We start from the raw sequence: 17,634 nt of genomic DNA on the forward strand, positions 1-17,634 counted from the left end.
CTAATAAAAAACTTTTAACATTTTTAACTTGAGGTAGTAAGAAAATAAAATAATTAGTAATACGAGCAAAATTGATTTTCTTACAACATATAACACGATATAATTTCAATTTTGAATATAACCTCAAATAACTTACGCGTAAATTATGTTACATATTAATAAAAACAATTTCCTGACTTACATTATTTTGCTCGTAGATACAGTATTCGGAATATCTCATATATTCTTATCAAGCTGAGCATTATTTATATTTTCAATACTCGCCAACTATTTAGTAACTCGTGAAAGGCACTAGTGATAGCACGTGACATAAATCAACTCAAAATGTGGTAAGTAAAATTTACTAAAAACAAATGATTAGTCATAGCTAGATGTTAACGTTTAGTGAACGTTTATCTAAAAATAACACTACACTTAACACGTTTCGTTTTAGTGCAGATAATATTTAGAAATTTGCAATATTATTCGAGATTCATCTTCCGTCTCTTTCGCTCTCAAGGCGACGACCTGTTTAACCGTTACTTCGGTACGTGCCGTGGGTAATGCTTTGCATCAGCTCTTAGGAAGGTCGTTTGCTTTTTTTTCATTGTTTACGTATTATTTTCTAACTGACGAAGCTATCTTATAAAACGATAATTACTAAACTAATTTTCTTTATCAATGATGGTAGTTTAAGTCTTATCTTCAACTCGATCACGATTTACTTTTCTACAGATATACGTATAATAATATACATAGTATATTTTTATTGAAACAGGTAGTGTTTAACAATAGTACTTAAAATATAGCACGGTATAAATTTACAATTTCAGATTCACATATAGTATCTTATAAATTCCATACTTCATTTTCGTATTAGGCAAAATTTCTGCCTACAACCCCCCAATTATCATTGAATTTAGGACATTCCATATCATATTATATAAAATTTTAAGGAATATATAAAAAAAGTGTTTTAAAGTCCGATTAAGTATCATCATGATAATGATGTCTTCACACCCATTTTAAATCCTCGTTTAAAATGGGTCTCCGCTTAAAGATTACAATAGAAACATTAACTTATAGACCAACCCCAATTTCAAACACGTAAACCCACAATCTATATCCGTACAAGTGAACGACTTGAACAAGCAGGTAATTAGTTATCAGTATGCGTCATATAAATGACACTAACAACAAAACCATTTTGATCTGACGTCATTCGGAAAATCCAGATATTTTAATATTCAGAGCATTACATAATTTCATATTTCAATTATACAATAGTCAATGTATAATAAAGAGTAAAATGACTATAATAATATAAATGCTTGTATATAATTATATTATATTCTCATATTACCTTTACCCCAAGGTACAGATAATGAATCCGTTTTCATTTTACAAAAGGTAGCTGTCCGGTCTATTTATAATCTTGGACATCGAGATATTCCCTTGCGGATTTTTTATAAAAGAAATACATTAATTCTTTAAAGTATACCTACAGTTTCGTCGCAATATTTATACCAACATATTATGTATATTCAATAACATTCATTTTAATAAAAACAGTGGCGATCATGCTATAAACACGAAAAATATAATAACAAGGTATTCGTAACTGCAATATAATCCCGCAGATATTTTTGCCAAATGTATTACACCGTAAAGGATGAGTTAGCCAGTATTTTTAATTGAACCATAGTGAAGTGCACGCACAAGGAAAATAATATCTCAGATCTTAGTTCCGAAGGTTACTGGTGCATTGGTAATGTAAGTAATAGTTAATATTTCTTACAGCCAATTAGACGGACCGTTTCCCATTCCACTTTTCCTATACTAAAAAACATATACTTAGTTCATTTTATGTCATGATTACAATAATCGTTATTGCCGACGACATTGTACTTGTTGGTGAAGATGGACCTGAGATCCAGAGCAGATTGGAGGATTGGCAACGGAAACTGGAGAATGTTGGCCTGAAAATCAGTAGAACGAAGACTGAATACATGTTCTGCGATTTCGGCGGTCTCTCCGGTCCTGAAGCCATAGCGCTTGATGGCGCAGCTCTTCCAGTCTGCTCCGACTTCCGGTATCTCGGTTCACTCATTCAAGGCGATGGCGAAATAGATCGAGCGGTGAAGCACAGGATTAACACAGGATGGATGAAATGGCGGCAGGTTACGGGAACAATTTGTGACCCCCGTATCCCCCTTAAACTTAAGGGGAAGATCTATAAGACCATGATCAGACCTGCTGTCCTGTATGGATCGGAGTGTTGGGCTACAAAAGGGATGACTGAAAGACAATTGCATGTTGCGGAGATGAGAATGCTGAGAGGCATGTGTGGTGTTACGCGAATGGATAGAGTAAGGAATGAGTATATAAGAGGAAGTTTGAAAGTGATACCGATAGCCGAGAAGTTATGTGAAAGGCGGCTATCATGGTATGGGCATGTAATGCGGAGGAATGAGGAACACATTGTGAGGAAGGCCTTGAGCATGGATGTGGATGGATATAGAGGTAGAGGACGACCAAGGAAACGATGGATGGATTGTGTGAAAGACGACATGGCTAGAAAGAATGTTACTTGTGAGATGACGTCTGACAGAGAAGTATGGAAGGAGAAGACATGCTGTGCCGACCCCAAATAAAATTGGGATAAGGGCAGGAGAATGATGATGAATGATGATACAATAATCGTTATTGTCAGTATGGTAAATCTGACCAAACCGAAAACATTTTCTATGAAAAGCTTTTAGATTTGTGCAAATCGAAACGAACCGTTGTACACACAAATCAATTTGTCCCATGTATTGAGTCGGAAATTTATAAATATGAAAAAAACGTAACAGTTTACACGTCAGGTGTAAAAACGTCACTTTTTCATAAATTTAATTAATTCAAATATAGTAAAATTTGGATTACGGTGTCATTGAATGATATGATGAATAACGAACATCCAAAAATGCAGATTTTCGCAATTTCCATTTTAGAACTTGTGAACGTTGATTTGTTATATGCATACAAACTAGCCATGACCAAATGACATAAAATCATTATAAATAGCCTGTGTTATTCTAACCTATATTACTGTAAATTTCATCCGAATGAAATCCGTTTAGTATTTTTTTGTGAAAGAGTAACAAACATACATTCATACGTACATCCATCCTCACAAACTTTCGCATTTATAATACTAGTAGGATAATCCGATTGAACTCTGTACGCGTCATCGTCATCTTTTGCATCACAACCTTCAGCGTAATACATGTACGTTGATCATTGCTATAGAGCTATTGTCTTGTTTAATTACTAAATACACTATATACTAATGTTATTACTAAGCTTGGCGAAATGTCGAATATAATAGATATCATTAAAATAATAATGACATCTAGACTTAAACAATTTTACTATTTTTTACGTTGTATTAATTTCGTAAGCAATATCAGATATAATACTACAAAAAATATAATAAAAAAGAGACAAACGTAATGCCTAAATTATATAACTGGCAAACGAGTAATATATGTGTCCATAACTTACTTCCGGTCGCTCGAGTTTGCGGTGTGTCGTTTGATGTGTTATAAGCTATCCCTTTTCCTAATTTCATCCACATTTGTCTAACGGTTACAAACTATGTGTACATTTAATAAATTTATCAAAAATTGAGTGTGGGCGATTAATATATGTTAACAGAATACAAAATAATATATGTTCATTTTATTCTTCTTTGAAAATCTGTTTTGAACTCGCTAATTTCGTAAACTACAAACAAATGTTCTTGCTATTTTCTCGGGTAGAGTTATATTAAGGGTTCAGTAACCTAATGTTTTCATTAAAATCGGATAACGATATCTCAGCAGGAAAACTCATAATGTCATCTATAATTCGAATAAGATTCTTTAAATTTTACGGCGTGTAATCATTCGCAATTAAATAATTTCTCTCCCACAGAGATGACACTCGGACTATAAACAAAAGAAAGGCCGAGTGTTTTTTAGAAACATAAAAAAGCCGACTTTAGTGCGGATGGGCTTAATTGTAGGTACTATTTATGTTCTGTTACATAAAAAAAATATATATATGAGTCAGTAATTTATGGTTACAAATAAGTTCAGTATCCTGTCCTGTAAAATGTCACTTCGTATCTTACTTGTGAAATGTTGAATGGAGACTTAGCACTTTACACTACTTTAAATATTATAATTGTGACAGTAGATGTCTGTCGTTATCTTAAATTTAACGATCATAATCTAAGTTAGTTAATTCTGACATAATGAAAACAACAAACTAATTCGTGCGTTGATAATTCTTAATTTCTTATAATATATTTCACATTTTATGATAAAACGTGATTATAATAATAGCTGTTACATTCCCCGAAGTCACGTTTGTAGCAATCATTTCACGTGCGTTTACTAATAAATATATTATCGTCGACTATAATCCCCATTCATATCTTTGTCTGATCTTACTTTAGAAAGCTTTATCTATTAATTTAATTAACAATTATATTATTTTATGAAACATTATGTAGACAATTAAAATCAGTATCCGTGGTTTTGCATATAATATGGTTGAATAGAGTAGTGTTAAAGAATACTTAGTACGTCCACAACATTATATGTTGTGGTAATTTCCGTCTATAAATCAAAGAGTTGTCATAGTGTTTAAGTGTGCTCGTGTGCTCTTTCTAACATTGTTAGTTTTAGGCATACAATTAACAACTGCAGTACAGAATAAGGAATTAGTAGTGCTACACTATCATGGTAAACACCTAAAGACATGATTTTGTAGTATTGCGAATTTAATTCTCATTTGATTATGAGGAGATCCATTGATCCTGATAATCCAATAGAACGAAAGACAGAAATTCTACCACTTGTTAACTTTCAAACTTTGGAAATGGGAATTACCTAACTGAAATATCCACTCAATATCCTAAGTTTCAATCAAAGTGGTCGTTCTTAAAACGAGGTACAAATGCAGGAAATGCAATTCACGAGTGTGGCTACAAAGATTTGTACAAGAGTGCGAAAGAGAGCAATAGAGATAGCTTTTACTGTTATTGTGTAATAGAATGTCAGACGAATAAATAAAAACACATATCAGTCGCAGAAAAAAAAAGCTTCACTGACTACTTATAGTGGGATAGACTGTAATACCCTCAACTTCCATATCTCAGTCTGCAGGCTCAGTTTTTCTGGCCAAATGTTTTTGAGTCTTGATTGATAAATCTATATACGCCCAAGTTACTCACTGCTTAACACTCAAGATAACATACGACTGTATCGCAAAACCATGTCTAGATAAACCACTAGATATATTTGATTTATTCACCAAGGCACAATGCAGATATCAAAATACGTTTCGAGTAGACTATAGTTAGCATTACAAACAAATCAACATCGTCATTTTACCTTATATGATGAAAGAACATAAATCTACCTCTCGGTTATAAGTAGCTTCTACTAAGAAATGCAGGAAGGAATTCAGTCGTCATTCTGGATTTACGCTAAAATAGGTATTCTACAAGGATCAGTTTTGGGTCCTTTTCTATTTCTAGTATATACATTTGTATATATGATCATTTGATCATCTTGTCTATGTTAAAGGTATTTTTGATAAAGTGTTGTTTGTTAACGATCCTTCACTGATGTTTTAATTTGAAAGAGAAAAAACTGACTATGACGATTAAACAATAAATAATATAGTTTTAAACGCGCAAAAAATAAAATGTTTAGATTTTACCAAACAAACTATAGAGAGGAAAATTAGAATATATTTTTAATCGATATCGGTATCTGTCTTGAAACTACTCTATTTTTGGGAGAAAAATTAGATTCTTAACTTCAGTGGAATCCTCTCAGGAAGAATCAGTTACGCAGCATACGCGGTTAGAAAAGTTAGACAACTAACTGATATTGATACCGCTCGTCTACTATATTTTAGTTATTTACATAGTGCCTATGTTGTATGGGATATTTCTTTGGGACAACGCTGCAGATATTGAATCTGTTTTTATTTTACAAAATAAAGCAGTCCGGTCTATTTATAATCTTGGAGTTAGAGACTCGGGAGGACTCCTTCAGGATGTTTCTAACGCTTCCTCCCTGGAATTGGAATCTTCACTGTTGTGTCATAGTATATTTGCAAGAAAATAAAATGTATATTCACAGTAACATTGATCGCTTTTATTGAATCAGTGATAAAATCATTGTATGTATATAAGACGCAAGAATAAGCTTATAACGCCAAGCTTTCGACTCCGCGAATTCAGTAAATCCTTGTTAGGACAAGGCATTCGTTTCTATTCTAAAATTCCGCAGGTATAATTAGCTTTGCGGATTCGTAAATGTAAATCTTTAAAAAATATATATTGGTAAAGAAGACATATTATTCAAAAAATATTATATATGTAGATGATAAAAAAGCGTGGACAACAAGCTAATACTTGTTGACTTGTTGGCAGGATATGTTATTACGAATATTATACATACATATTTAACTGCCATACTTTATATCTTAATTGTTGAAAAAGAGTAACTACAGAATTCGGAATGTGTAATTTATTCAATGAATATAGGTTATATTATAAAATGACGATTCGAAGTACTTATAAAAGCCGAAAAAGAGTATATTTTAATTTTGAGTTCATTTATTCTAATTTACATGTCGCATGTACAATTTATAAATAGTAGATGAAAACCATACATATGTGCAACGCACTCAATATTATTCTGTGCAATTTACGTAACTTCGGAATTTTCGACATTCCATATCAATATTGCCTATGCATACAGATATAAATAATAACGTTTCCATTACAATGAAAAATATATTGACTACTAAAATAATGTAATTAATTTAATACAAATTAATAATACCTAAAAATAGTAGCTGAGTTCCGTGTCGGGAATAACACACTTTTTGTCGTCATTATACCATTTTCAACGATATCAGTACGATAAGATAAGATAAAATATCTTCGAGATAAAACTTGTTAGTTTGAAAATCAATGTAAAATATCGAGCATGTAATTGTACTTTAAATAATACCAAGATAAATAAAGATGCTTTACCAACACTACTGGATCTATTACCAACGCTTTCTCTTCTCATAAGGACGATTCACTTTTATGCTCTAATGTGGAGTTGGTACACATGTCTCAACTAATATATGCTTACTTTGTAGTCGTACACTAGTTACATTATAAACATAAACAGTCCTGTGACACAGGGTTGGACTGAGGACTGTCGGTAGTGTTAAATATAAAAAGGCCTAAAGTCTTTTCGTGGAGGTCAACTTGCTTTATATCAAATTTCATCGAATTTTGTTCAGTGCCTTAGCTGCGAAGGAGCAACAGACAGATAGAGTTTTTTTATAATATTGATAATATTAGTATATATAATGATAGTTTAATCTTGCAAAAAGTAATTGTGATTTAGCTAATGAGCCGTTTCGGATACAGCAATGTAACAGAAAATAAATAATTTATGACATCAATATTGATAAATTTGTTAGTCGAAGTAGTCCACTATCGATAGACAATCGATAGTTAAGGTGTAAGGGATAGTAACGATAGTATTGATTAAAACAAAAATATTATTTATGCTGAAATTCCTTCACCAGTTTCTCTAATATGAGCAGAGCTGATCATGAAAAGCGTAGTTTTATTTCATTTTTAAATTTTTACTTTACCAATCAGTATCGTATGGCTCAAATATAGCAAATAAAAAACTAATTTTACAAAGTAATTAAATCCACTAATACTACACGACTACTATACAAATTTTGTTTGAAGTCAATAAATAATAATTGATTAATTATAATTTTCTTTTTTCCAGTCTAAGTTGTGTATGCGGTCTCCTATGCAAGATCATCAGTTTGTTCTTCTCCTTAATAGTCATCGTGGGTATAATCCTACTTATATTGTGGGCGACGGGAGTAATCTTCGTAAAAGAGGTAATACTACTTTTTTTAAATAGGGTTCTATAGTATTATAAATGGTCTAGAGCTTTGTTCAAACCTGTCAAGTTAAGTGAGCTTGAGTGTTACTGCAAGCTCAAGGGACATAACATCTTAGTTCACGAGGTTTGCGACACATTGGCGATGTACGAAATTGTTGTTTCTTACATCGCCAACGTCTATGGGCGTAACCGCCTACCATTAGATGACAGATTAGAGCGTTTTTTTATGGAATATGTTGGCGGACGAGCATATGGGCCACCTGATAGTAAGTGATCACCATCACCCATAGACAGTGACGCTGTAACAAATATTAACTATTTCTTACATCGTCACTGCGCCACCAACCTTGGGAACTAAGATATTATGTTCCTTATGCCTGTAGTTACACTGGCTTACTGACCCTTCAAACCGGAACACTTCAATACTGAGGACTGTTGTTTGGCGGTTTCACTAAAAAATTATTGAAGCGTTTTTGCTGACGAGTCTATACCGAATTTTTAGTTTGACACAAAAAAAACTGACTATGACGATTATTAAGTGATCAAAGTTTTTATATTATTAAGTGATCAAAAACGATTGGTTTAAATAAATAATTTAGTTTTAATTACTCAAAAATAAAAAGTGTAGTTTTTAATCTAACAAATTTTGGAAAGACATAACATCTCAGTTGTTCCTTTGGAACTGCTTGTAAGTAATTTAGCGCGTATGATATATTCTTAATCACATATCGCTTTGATTATTAAAAATATTTTTATTTTAACAGGGCAACGATGAAAATGTGAGTAACGTATTAAGAAGCACGCTGAGAATGGGGAATGGAGCGTAACACGCGAGAAAATTTTACGAGATGCGTAATATAATCTAAGTATTAATAATTTATCATAGACTTAATATTTAATTTTAAGCGGATGTAAAATACTATTGATATGAAATCGGTAATAAAAGGTTTTTATTATATTAAAATAAATATAATGAATAACTTTGATTTCCGCCGCTGATTCACTATAACTTAACACTAATAGTACATTGTAACTTTAATTTAACAAAATAACAGACAAAATAATTGTAACAAATGTGATATACAAATAAGTAACAGTTAATTGTGAAGGTTTAAATAACACACAAATGTTTTATTTCGCTTTTAATATCTATTTCTTGTATAATTCTTGTTTTTCCGACTCTATCTTCACAATAATTTTATATTAATTGTAACTTATTAAATTGTAAAAAAGCTAATGAAATACATTTTATATTAATAATTTGTTGTCTTAATATCCCATTTTTATATAATATTATTATAGTCATTCATTATATCCATACTTTTGTCGTTATTGTCTGAATCACTTGTAGGTTGAAGGATGTATACTGAATGTAATTGAACACATAAAGGTTATATAAATAATATAATTTAAGATAATTTTGTGCGACACAACTTAACTGTAGCATCGACAAATTGAAAAAAAAATCAATGAATCGTCAATTTGGCTTAAGTATTGGTGACACGACAGTACAAATTATTACGTTTGTGTAAAGAACATTTTCGCATAAGAAATAAATAAATACGGATTTTGAAGTCTCTTAATTAAGATCTGTTTTACCAAATTTAACGATGCTACATCAAATTATGTATTACTATGCTATTGTATCAAATGCTAACTGCTCATTTTGCTCAGTTATATTAAAGACATTTGTTATTGCTCATAGCGTAATGATATGTATATTGCCTTCCGCGATAAATAGCCTATTTAACAATGAAATAATTAATTAAATCGAATAACTAGTTCCTGAGATGAGAGAACCAAGAAACAAACTCTTCAACTTTATAATATTAGTATAAATTAATTATGAATAAATTAATTGCATTACTCTACTTTTAAAATAATGCTCAAGGGTTATTAGTCAATCAATGCCTGGCTTCTTTCGGATGTCAAATCAATGTCAGGAAGTGAGAAACCAATAAGGCCGACCAATAAAGTTTTGCTAAATTTAATTCTATTAACCATAGCCAACTCATAAATTATTACTCTTTATCAACTGACATGACAAACAAATTTGTTCTGAGACGTTTGACATACATTAAAATAGAGAATTATCCGTAAGGAATTTATATTTTCTGCGATAAAAAAGAAAACTGAAAATATTAAATAATAATAGTATTAATAGAACACTATAACATATAGAATATAAGAAGATAAATGTGTATATAGTGCTACTTAAAATTATTGTAATACCTTTGATAGTGTTATAATAAAAAAATGCGAAGATTAGTTCCTCTTTTCTAGCATTCTAAGTAAGGTTGAATTAATCGTTTAAGGTAAGAACTTATAACAACAACAAAAAAACAACAGCCACTAAATTCCCACTGCTGGGCTAAAAGCCTCCTCTCCCTTTGAGGAGATGGTTTGGAACATATTCCACCACGCTGTTCCAATGCGGGTTGGTGGAATACACATGTGGCAGAATTTCTATGAAATTTGTCACATGCAGGTTTCCTCACGATGTTTTCCTTTCCTTCTCGCATGGCACGAGATGAATTATAAAGACAAATTAAGCACATGGAACAGCGGTGTTTGCCTGGGTTTGAACCCGCAATCATCGGTTAAGATGCACGCGTTCTAACCACTAGGCCATCTCGACTCTAAACTTATATAATTATGTAATTGTCACGATCACTTATTCATTTATGAATAAACACATACCAAAGTAAGAAATTTCACTAGCAGCTAGTAAATTTCCCAGTGAAAGAAAAACTCTTTGCTTTATTTTTTTTTAAACTAGAGATAAATTTAATATTTTTATAAAGAATAAGACATCTTGAAATTCAACCGGTATAGTAATTACCAAAATATTCGATATCTTTTAGACCGTTCGATACAACTTCAGGCAAACACCGCAATGCGAAATGTCATCAAAAATGCTCTGTGTAGTAAATTCTAAGCAGATCGCTGCAAATTTCTATTTGCTGTTTACAATAGAAACATGTCTTAACAGTTCAAGAACATAATATTTTTATAATTAGCAATAATGGCACACAAACATATTTATGCCACACTTTAGTGATTTGGAACAATTTATCTATCACATTTTTATCTATATTGTTTTCTGCGTCACCGATTAAAGTGTTGAAACTGATAAAAGGGATCGTATAAACAATTAAATTAGCTTTTTAATTCGTTTTTTTTATATATACAAAATTGCTGTAGCTGGTGTTATGTTTCTAATGTCATAACAATAAGTCTTATGTTTATATATCTTTTATAAATTTTATAGTATTCATTATGTTCAGAAGACTCGAGATAGCCCAGTGTTTTAGAAAGCATGCATCTTAACCGATGATCGCGGTTTCAAATCCGCGCAAGCTGCACGGAATATTCCTGTGCTAAATTTGTGTTTATAATTCATCTCGTGCTCGACGACGAAGCAAAACATCGTGAGGAAACCTGCATGTATATAATTTCATAGAAATTCTGCCACATTTGTATTCCACCAACCCGCGTTGGAACAGCTTGGTAATATGTTCCAAGCCTTCTCCTCAAAGGGAGAGGAGGCCTTAGTCCAGCAGTGGGAAATCTACAGGCTGTTGTTGTTGTTGTTTATGTTCATAATTGAAGTTACTTACGATCAAAATCAAATTATCTAATTTGAATTTAAGGTGAATGGTCATTGGTCAATGACAGCCAATGACGCTATGCGCGGCCAATGAGAGTTCAGTATTTTGAAAGGTGGGAAGCACTTGGCCTGTGATTTGATAAAATATAACAATAAGTAAGTACTTAATTTTTGTCTAATTAAAAGTTTATTTCATTATTTTTATTAATTGCTAGCAAAACCCGCCGCTTTATGAGCGTAATTAAATTCGAGACAAAATCTTATATGTTTAAATGACTAAGTATACCAGCAGTAATCGAAAATAAAAGAAGGTTGTTTTAGATTTGAAAATTGCAAAAAGCCATTAAACTAAAAATTTTTTTATTACAAATTTAAATTTGTCTATATTTCGCAACTGTTTCTGCAAATAAAATTGCTAAAAAAATACAGGACTTGAACAATTGAATAGGTACATTCATTTAGAAATAACTATACTTGGTGTTTACAATTTCCAATAGAGAATGTTCTTCTCGAATCTTGTACATCTTGGACATTCGTGATGAATCATAAATGATTCTTCACGAATGTCCAATGCAAATCCAATCTTAATAACTCTCGAAATAGAGTTTAAATTTGATTATGATAAAGCAAAATAAGTCATAGACTCTTGAGTTTACTTCTATAATAACATTCATAATTTACATTCAGGTGTATTGTGAACACAGAAAAGCTGCTATAAGTTAATGCATTATTACATTAAAATTAAATCAATATAAAATTGATACAATATGTGGTAAGTCCTTATTATGTATTAATTTATCATTCAAAACCATCCCTTTGAACAGAAAATGAATTCCATTTTTAAAAGAAAATTCTGAGTGTACACTTTTGGCATTACCAAAATAAATTTTACGTGGTAAGATTGTCAATTTTTCATCCAAGAGTTACCTAAGAGTTTCCTCGCGACGTTCAACAGTAATATATACCTACTGTCTACAATATTAACTTTGAAAATGATAGCATCTTCATCAGCTTCAATGAATTAGAAAGAACTAAAAACTATGAAGCAAATTTTATACTAGAGCTCTATCTTATATTGTCAATAATGAAGAATATTAGAATATTGTCCTCTTAACCAATACCAATTATCGACCGCGACTAATGCCAGAGGAGACGAAGCAACTGTAGGTACTGGAAATATTATTACATGTACCTATATATGGGTTATTGTTTGGCTGTAGGGCCTTGTGTAAAGCCCGTCTGTGTAGCTACCACCCACTCATCTGATATTCTATCGCTAATTAGAGGTACTTATTATTGCCGGGAAACGAGCTTACATATAAGTGGCTCAAAGGACTAAACATCTTAGCTCCCAATGACGGCGGAGTTTTTTATGACGTTGGGAATGGTTAATATTTCTTACAGCAACAATATCTGTAGGTGGTACTTATTACCAGTCGCCCATCACAAGGAATGCCAATATAACAACACGGAAGAAATTTCAAATATGATACGCAACTAACGTATCCTATACCTATACCTGTAATTATAATTGCAAAAACTTCAAGCCAAAATAATGCTTAATGAAAATTGTAGGAATATGTCTGGAAATGTCTGGTTTTTGAACAATTCGCCTATTCGAAGTCTGCTACATACACTAGATCCATTGTCCTGTATATTGATACAAAAACTTGATTAAATTTCAATTATTTTAGTGTAAGTGTACTTTTTTTCAGTTGTATATGTTCCCTAATCTGTCAACTCGTAAGCTGTGCAATAATGATAGCTATAATCGCCGCTGTAGTGATAGTAGTTCAGTTTGCTTGCGAATATTTGAATCGTAAGTATAATTTACTTATAACCTTTGATATGGCCTAAAAAAACAAAGTTCATATTTGTTCATCAGTCCGTAAATATCTTCTATATATAGATTTATTTTCTATATATATAATATATTTAGTCTTCAAAACGTTGTTAAAAATTTGACATATTGTTATATAAGTTTATTTAATTAAAACATTTGTTATTTTTCTTTTCAATAGTTAATAATTTTACACTAAAGTAAAAGAGAAAAATCATTAGAAAAACAGAAAAAACAAGAAAAATTTCATAAAACTTCAACTTTTAGTAACTGAGAAGTAAGTTAACACAAATGAGTTAATTTAAAATACTATTTATAATAGATAGATAGATACTTATTTATTCGGAAGCAAGTAGTTTACTAATGGTACCTGAAGGTGCCCTAGCAATTTATTTTGTCAGAGTATTCTTAGATAACTTATTTTCACGCATCATATTATAGTCATAAGAAATAATGAGAATATTTAATTTATTTAAATAATAGATAAATTCACGTATTTTGTTTTATATTTATTGAAGTGTATTTATTATCTATCCGTATTTAGAGTACGTTTTGCTATAAATTTTTAATTTTTTTATTTATTCAACTTATTAGAAATCAAGAAGTTTTTGACATTTTGAGAGGAGAAATAAACGGTTATCCATTTTGTAGTCATACTTATTTAAATAATTCTTAAATATTTATACAGGTTACTTGTCGTAATTTGAAAAAATCGTATCACTAGTCATCTTCCTCCATTTCCCTGTAAAAAAGTCGTGTAACGGTTGGTAACACAATATTAGTTATTACAAATGAATAACGCGTTAGGACTGCCTTGCCTGCTCCGTGCGGTTCGATCCGCCTTACCAAGTAATGTATCTAATAATATAATATAGGATCTTATATACATGATGTAAGTAACACTGGTGTATAACAGTTTTTGTTTTTGGAATTTAAATAACATTTTAGTAATTTAATTTAAAATAGATATAGTAATTTTAACATTCCACAAATTATTAATTATATATTCTTAACTATAACGTGGTAATTATATTTATTATTGCAGATTAAATGAAATATCTGAAATGTCGACATCAATTGAGATGAAAATATGAACTTTAACATATGACTTGATGGTACTTTTAAGATATTCTGACGTATTAAGGTAAATTAAATATTTAAAATACGAAGATATATTTATTTAAATAATTAAAAATCCGTTAAGTTGATTTATTTAGAAACCTTATCAGCAAATTCGGTCCTGTAACTACTCTGCCCAAGACAGATGTTTATAATATAATTACGATACGTTTTACGTATTTTTTTTTCGTAACACGCGGCTGCACTGTTACTGAGAGTTTATCAAAAGAAAAACCTGATATTTTTACCGAAACACCCCTGGGATCGAATTTAAAACCTAGGGGTAAGCTGGCCACTACAGCCCCCAGACTGTAATTAACTTCAACCCATATCCAAATGAAATTATAACAATTTTTATTCGTAATCAATTAAAAACATACAATAATTTAATAAATATATGTTTCTGATCTCAAATAGTACCTTATAGAATTCCAATCAATTTGGTGTAATAAAACACTCCTATTATTATGTCAGTAATTAAATATTGAAACAATCGAAATTATAGGTTATCATATTCGTATCAATTCACTCGATCCATTTACGAAAATTAATTTGATGAATGTTATGTTATAAATACCGTCACTCCATTAGAAACCGTTCAGTATATTTCAAACAGGCAACCTCTATTCAAAAAGAACATTCGAAGATGTTCTCTAAAAGTGATATCGCTGTCCATCCATCTTTTAATTTAAAACCATTTTTCGTCAATGGCAATACATTCACAGTAACTTTAAATAATAATAAAGAAAATAATACTATTAATCCACATTCGTTAGCGTATACCCTGAAGCCTCTTTCATATTTATCGACTTTATTTGGCATGTGTTATATTAAATATACTAAAGCCGGTATCAAAAATGTAACTAAATATAAAAAAATCTATGGCCTACTCATTATCACCATGTACTTAACTTTGTTTGTTATAATGGATTCGATCCAGATACAAAAACCCAAATCAGAATTGCCTTTAATAATTTTTGCAAAAACCTTCGGAGTGATGCAGGCCTTCGAAGTCATACATAATATATTTGCTGTGAACTTTGTAAACGGCACTTATTACTTAAGATTGCTTAAAACAATGGACGGTGTTGATGACCATTACAAAACGAATAAGAAACTTTTTTCCAAACGCCGTATATTCGTAATTGTATTGACAGTGTTGCCATTTGTATTTTTTTCTGGTAAATATATGATTAAGAATTACCAACCATGGAGTTTAATACCCGCCATCTCATTCGTACTTCAAATGCTTCAAGGCGTTAATTGTTTCTTTTATATAATCGTGATATATTCGCAATTTTTAAATTTTAATACGATACTGTTGAAGAAAGCTGGGAAGATGTCAACGTCAAAAGAACTTACCTTCAAAGAGAGTTTGTTTGCGAAAGTGGTCACTGTACGTCGAAGAATATTTGACGATTAATTATATGTATTTATTTTCATTGACGTGTAACGATTCTTTTCACTTTTCTGGTTTTAACAAATTATCTTGTTTTTTTTTTCAGAAAATGGTCAGTGATCCGGTTCAAACCGAATCCAATAATGGCTATTGTTGGTTTGAACTCATGCAAATGTATGATAAAATCTCTGAATGTATTTATCTTTTCAACAAAATATACGCGAATCAGGTGTTTATTTTGATTGAAATCGTAAAAAAAAAGTTACAGCCATGAGAGTTTTAAAGCTGAATTATTTCATATATTTACAGATAATGTTGATGTTCAACACGTGGCTTTTGTCTACTATACTTGTGTTTTTCAGGTTTTTATCTCCAACATTAAAGGTAAAATAAAAATATTGTTTATATAGTCTATAGCTTAGCATCATCGTTTGCTCCCAATTATCCTTTGTTATATAATACTAGCTGTGCCCGCGACTGTCTGTCCAATTAAAGTGAATTTATATATATTAATTAAAATAATCTAAGTTCCTTCTGATTACATCAGCTATCTGCCGTTGAAAGTCCCGTCAAAATCGGTCCAGCCGTTCAAGAGATTAACCGGAACAAAAAGACAAACAAAAATTGTAAAACATTATTTCGGTATATGTGCCTTGTGTACATTTCGTAAAATGCGTTTATTTTAATATTACAAACAGACATTCCAATTTTATTATGCAGTAACGGTTAGCACCATTCTAGGTTGACCTTAATATTCGTATGTAGCTCAATAATATGTTTACTTGAAAATTTTATTTTTATTTAACTCGAACGAGAAAGTTTTGATAATAATATGTTGAGGATCTGCTAAACAAGCCCATAGATGGCATTTGATAGTAACCGGCATTATATAGGAGAGCATATCACATTCAATAGATACTAAAATTATTATTTTACAAATAAACTAAGCAACGTAATTTAAAAGTACTAAGAACTAAGTTCTAAAAGTATGTTGTTGTGAATGTTTTCTAAATTTTTCACGTAAAGTTGTAGTACCTTTTTACCCTAAACAAGCACATACGTAAATCAACATTTACAGAATCCCGAGTAAAGCAAAATAGTAATTTTTTTTTTCAGTACGTCGGTTCAGTAAAAGCGGATGTATATTACTATTCTTTCATTAACTTTCGTCCGATGTTTGTGACTGGCATGAGCGAAAAACTTATGGACGAAAGAAGAAAGACGCGTCTGATTATAGAACATATTTTAATTTACCATGATTTGAGTATGAAACATAAATCTATTGTGAAATGAAGTTAATTAATCGTTAAACAAAGGTTTTTACCTAAGCATTATTTGATTTTTTTCAGATCCAGAATACTGCAAACAAATAGACATTATGATAAATTTATTGGAAACGAGAAAAACTCAATTATCAGCAAGTATAGGTCCAGTTAATTTAGAAGGTTTGGTCGGATTTGCGGGCCTTATTCTTTCTTACACGGTCGTAATGATTCAAACATTCTACGCAAATTAAAAAAATTTTGTTTTTTTATTATTGCAATTTGATTTAAAGATCATATTGTCCTATCTATATTGTTGCAATGGATCCAACATGCTAAATGCTTCATCATAAAGAGATAATCTGTAAAATAATAAATGGATTTTGACGCTATTTCTTCTGCCTCATATGTTTATGTACTACCAAAAGCCCAGCATCTACATTTCCTGA

The 17,634-nt window shown here is 30.9% G+C and overlaps 1 protein-coding gene and 1 long non-coding RNA gene across 2 annotated transcripts; both read left to right on the forward strand.

The window, feature by feature from the left end:
- The first annotated feature begins 186 nt into the window (after positions 1–186).
- On the forward strand, positions 187–9,159 carry LOC124535392. Its single transcript, XR_006966808.1, has 3 exons — positions 187–329; positions 7,833–7,950; positions 8,720–9,159. It is a non-coding gene; the product is annotated as an uncharacterized LOC124535392 (long non-coding RNA).
- Positions 9,160–16,034: 6,875 nt separating this feature from the next.
- On the forward strand, positions 16,035–17,634 carry LOC124535324. The gene is made up of 4 exons (XM_047111510.1): positions 16,035–16,152; positions 16,233–16,307; positions 17,040–17,187; positions 17,273–17,634. The coding sequence occupies exons 1-4, from the start codon at positions 16,090–16,092 to the stop codon at positions 17,437–17,439; spliced, it is 453 nt and encodes a 150-aa protein (XP_046967466.1). The 5' UTR covers positions 16,035–16,089; the 3' UTR covers positions 17,440–17,634.

This window comes from Vanessa cardui, chromosome 14 (assembly GCF_905220365.1).
Source record: "Vanessa cardui chromosome 14, ilVanCard2.1, whole genome shotgun sequence".
Lineage (NCBI taxonomy): Eukaryota > Metazoa > Arthropoda > Insecta > Lepidoptera > Nymphalidae > Vanessa > Vanessa cardui.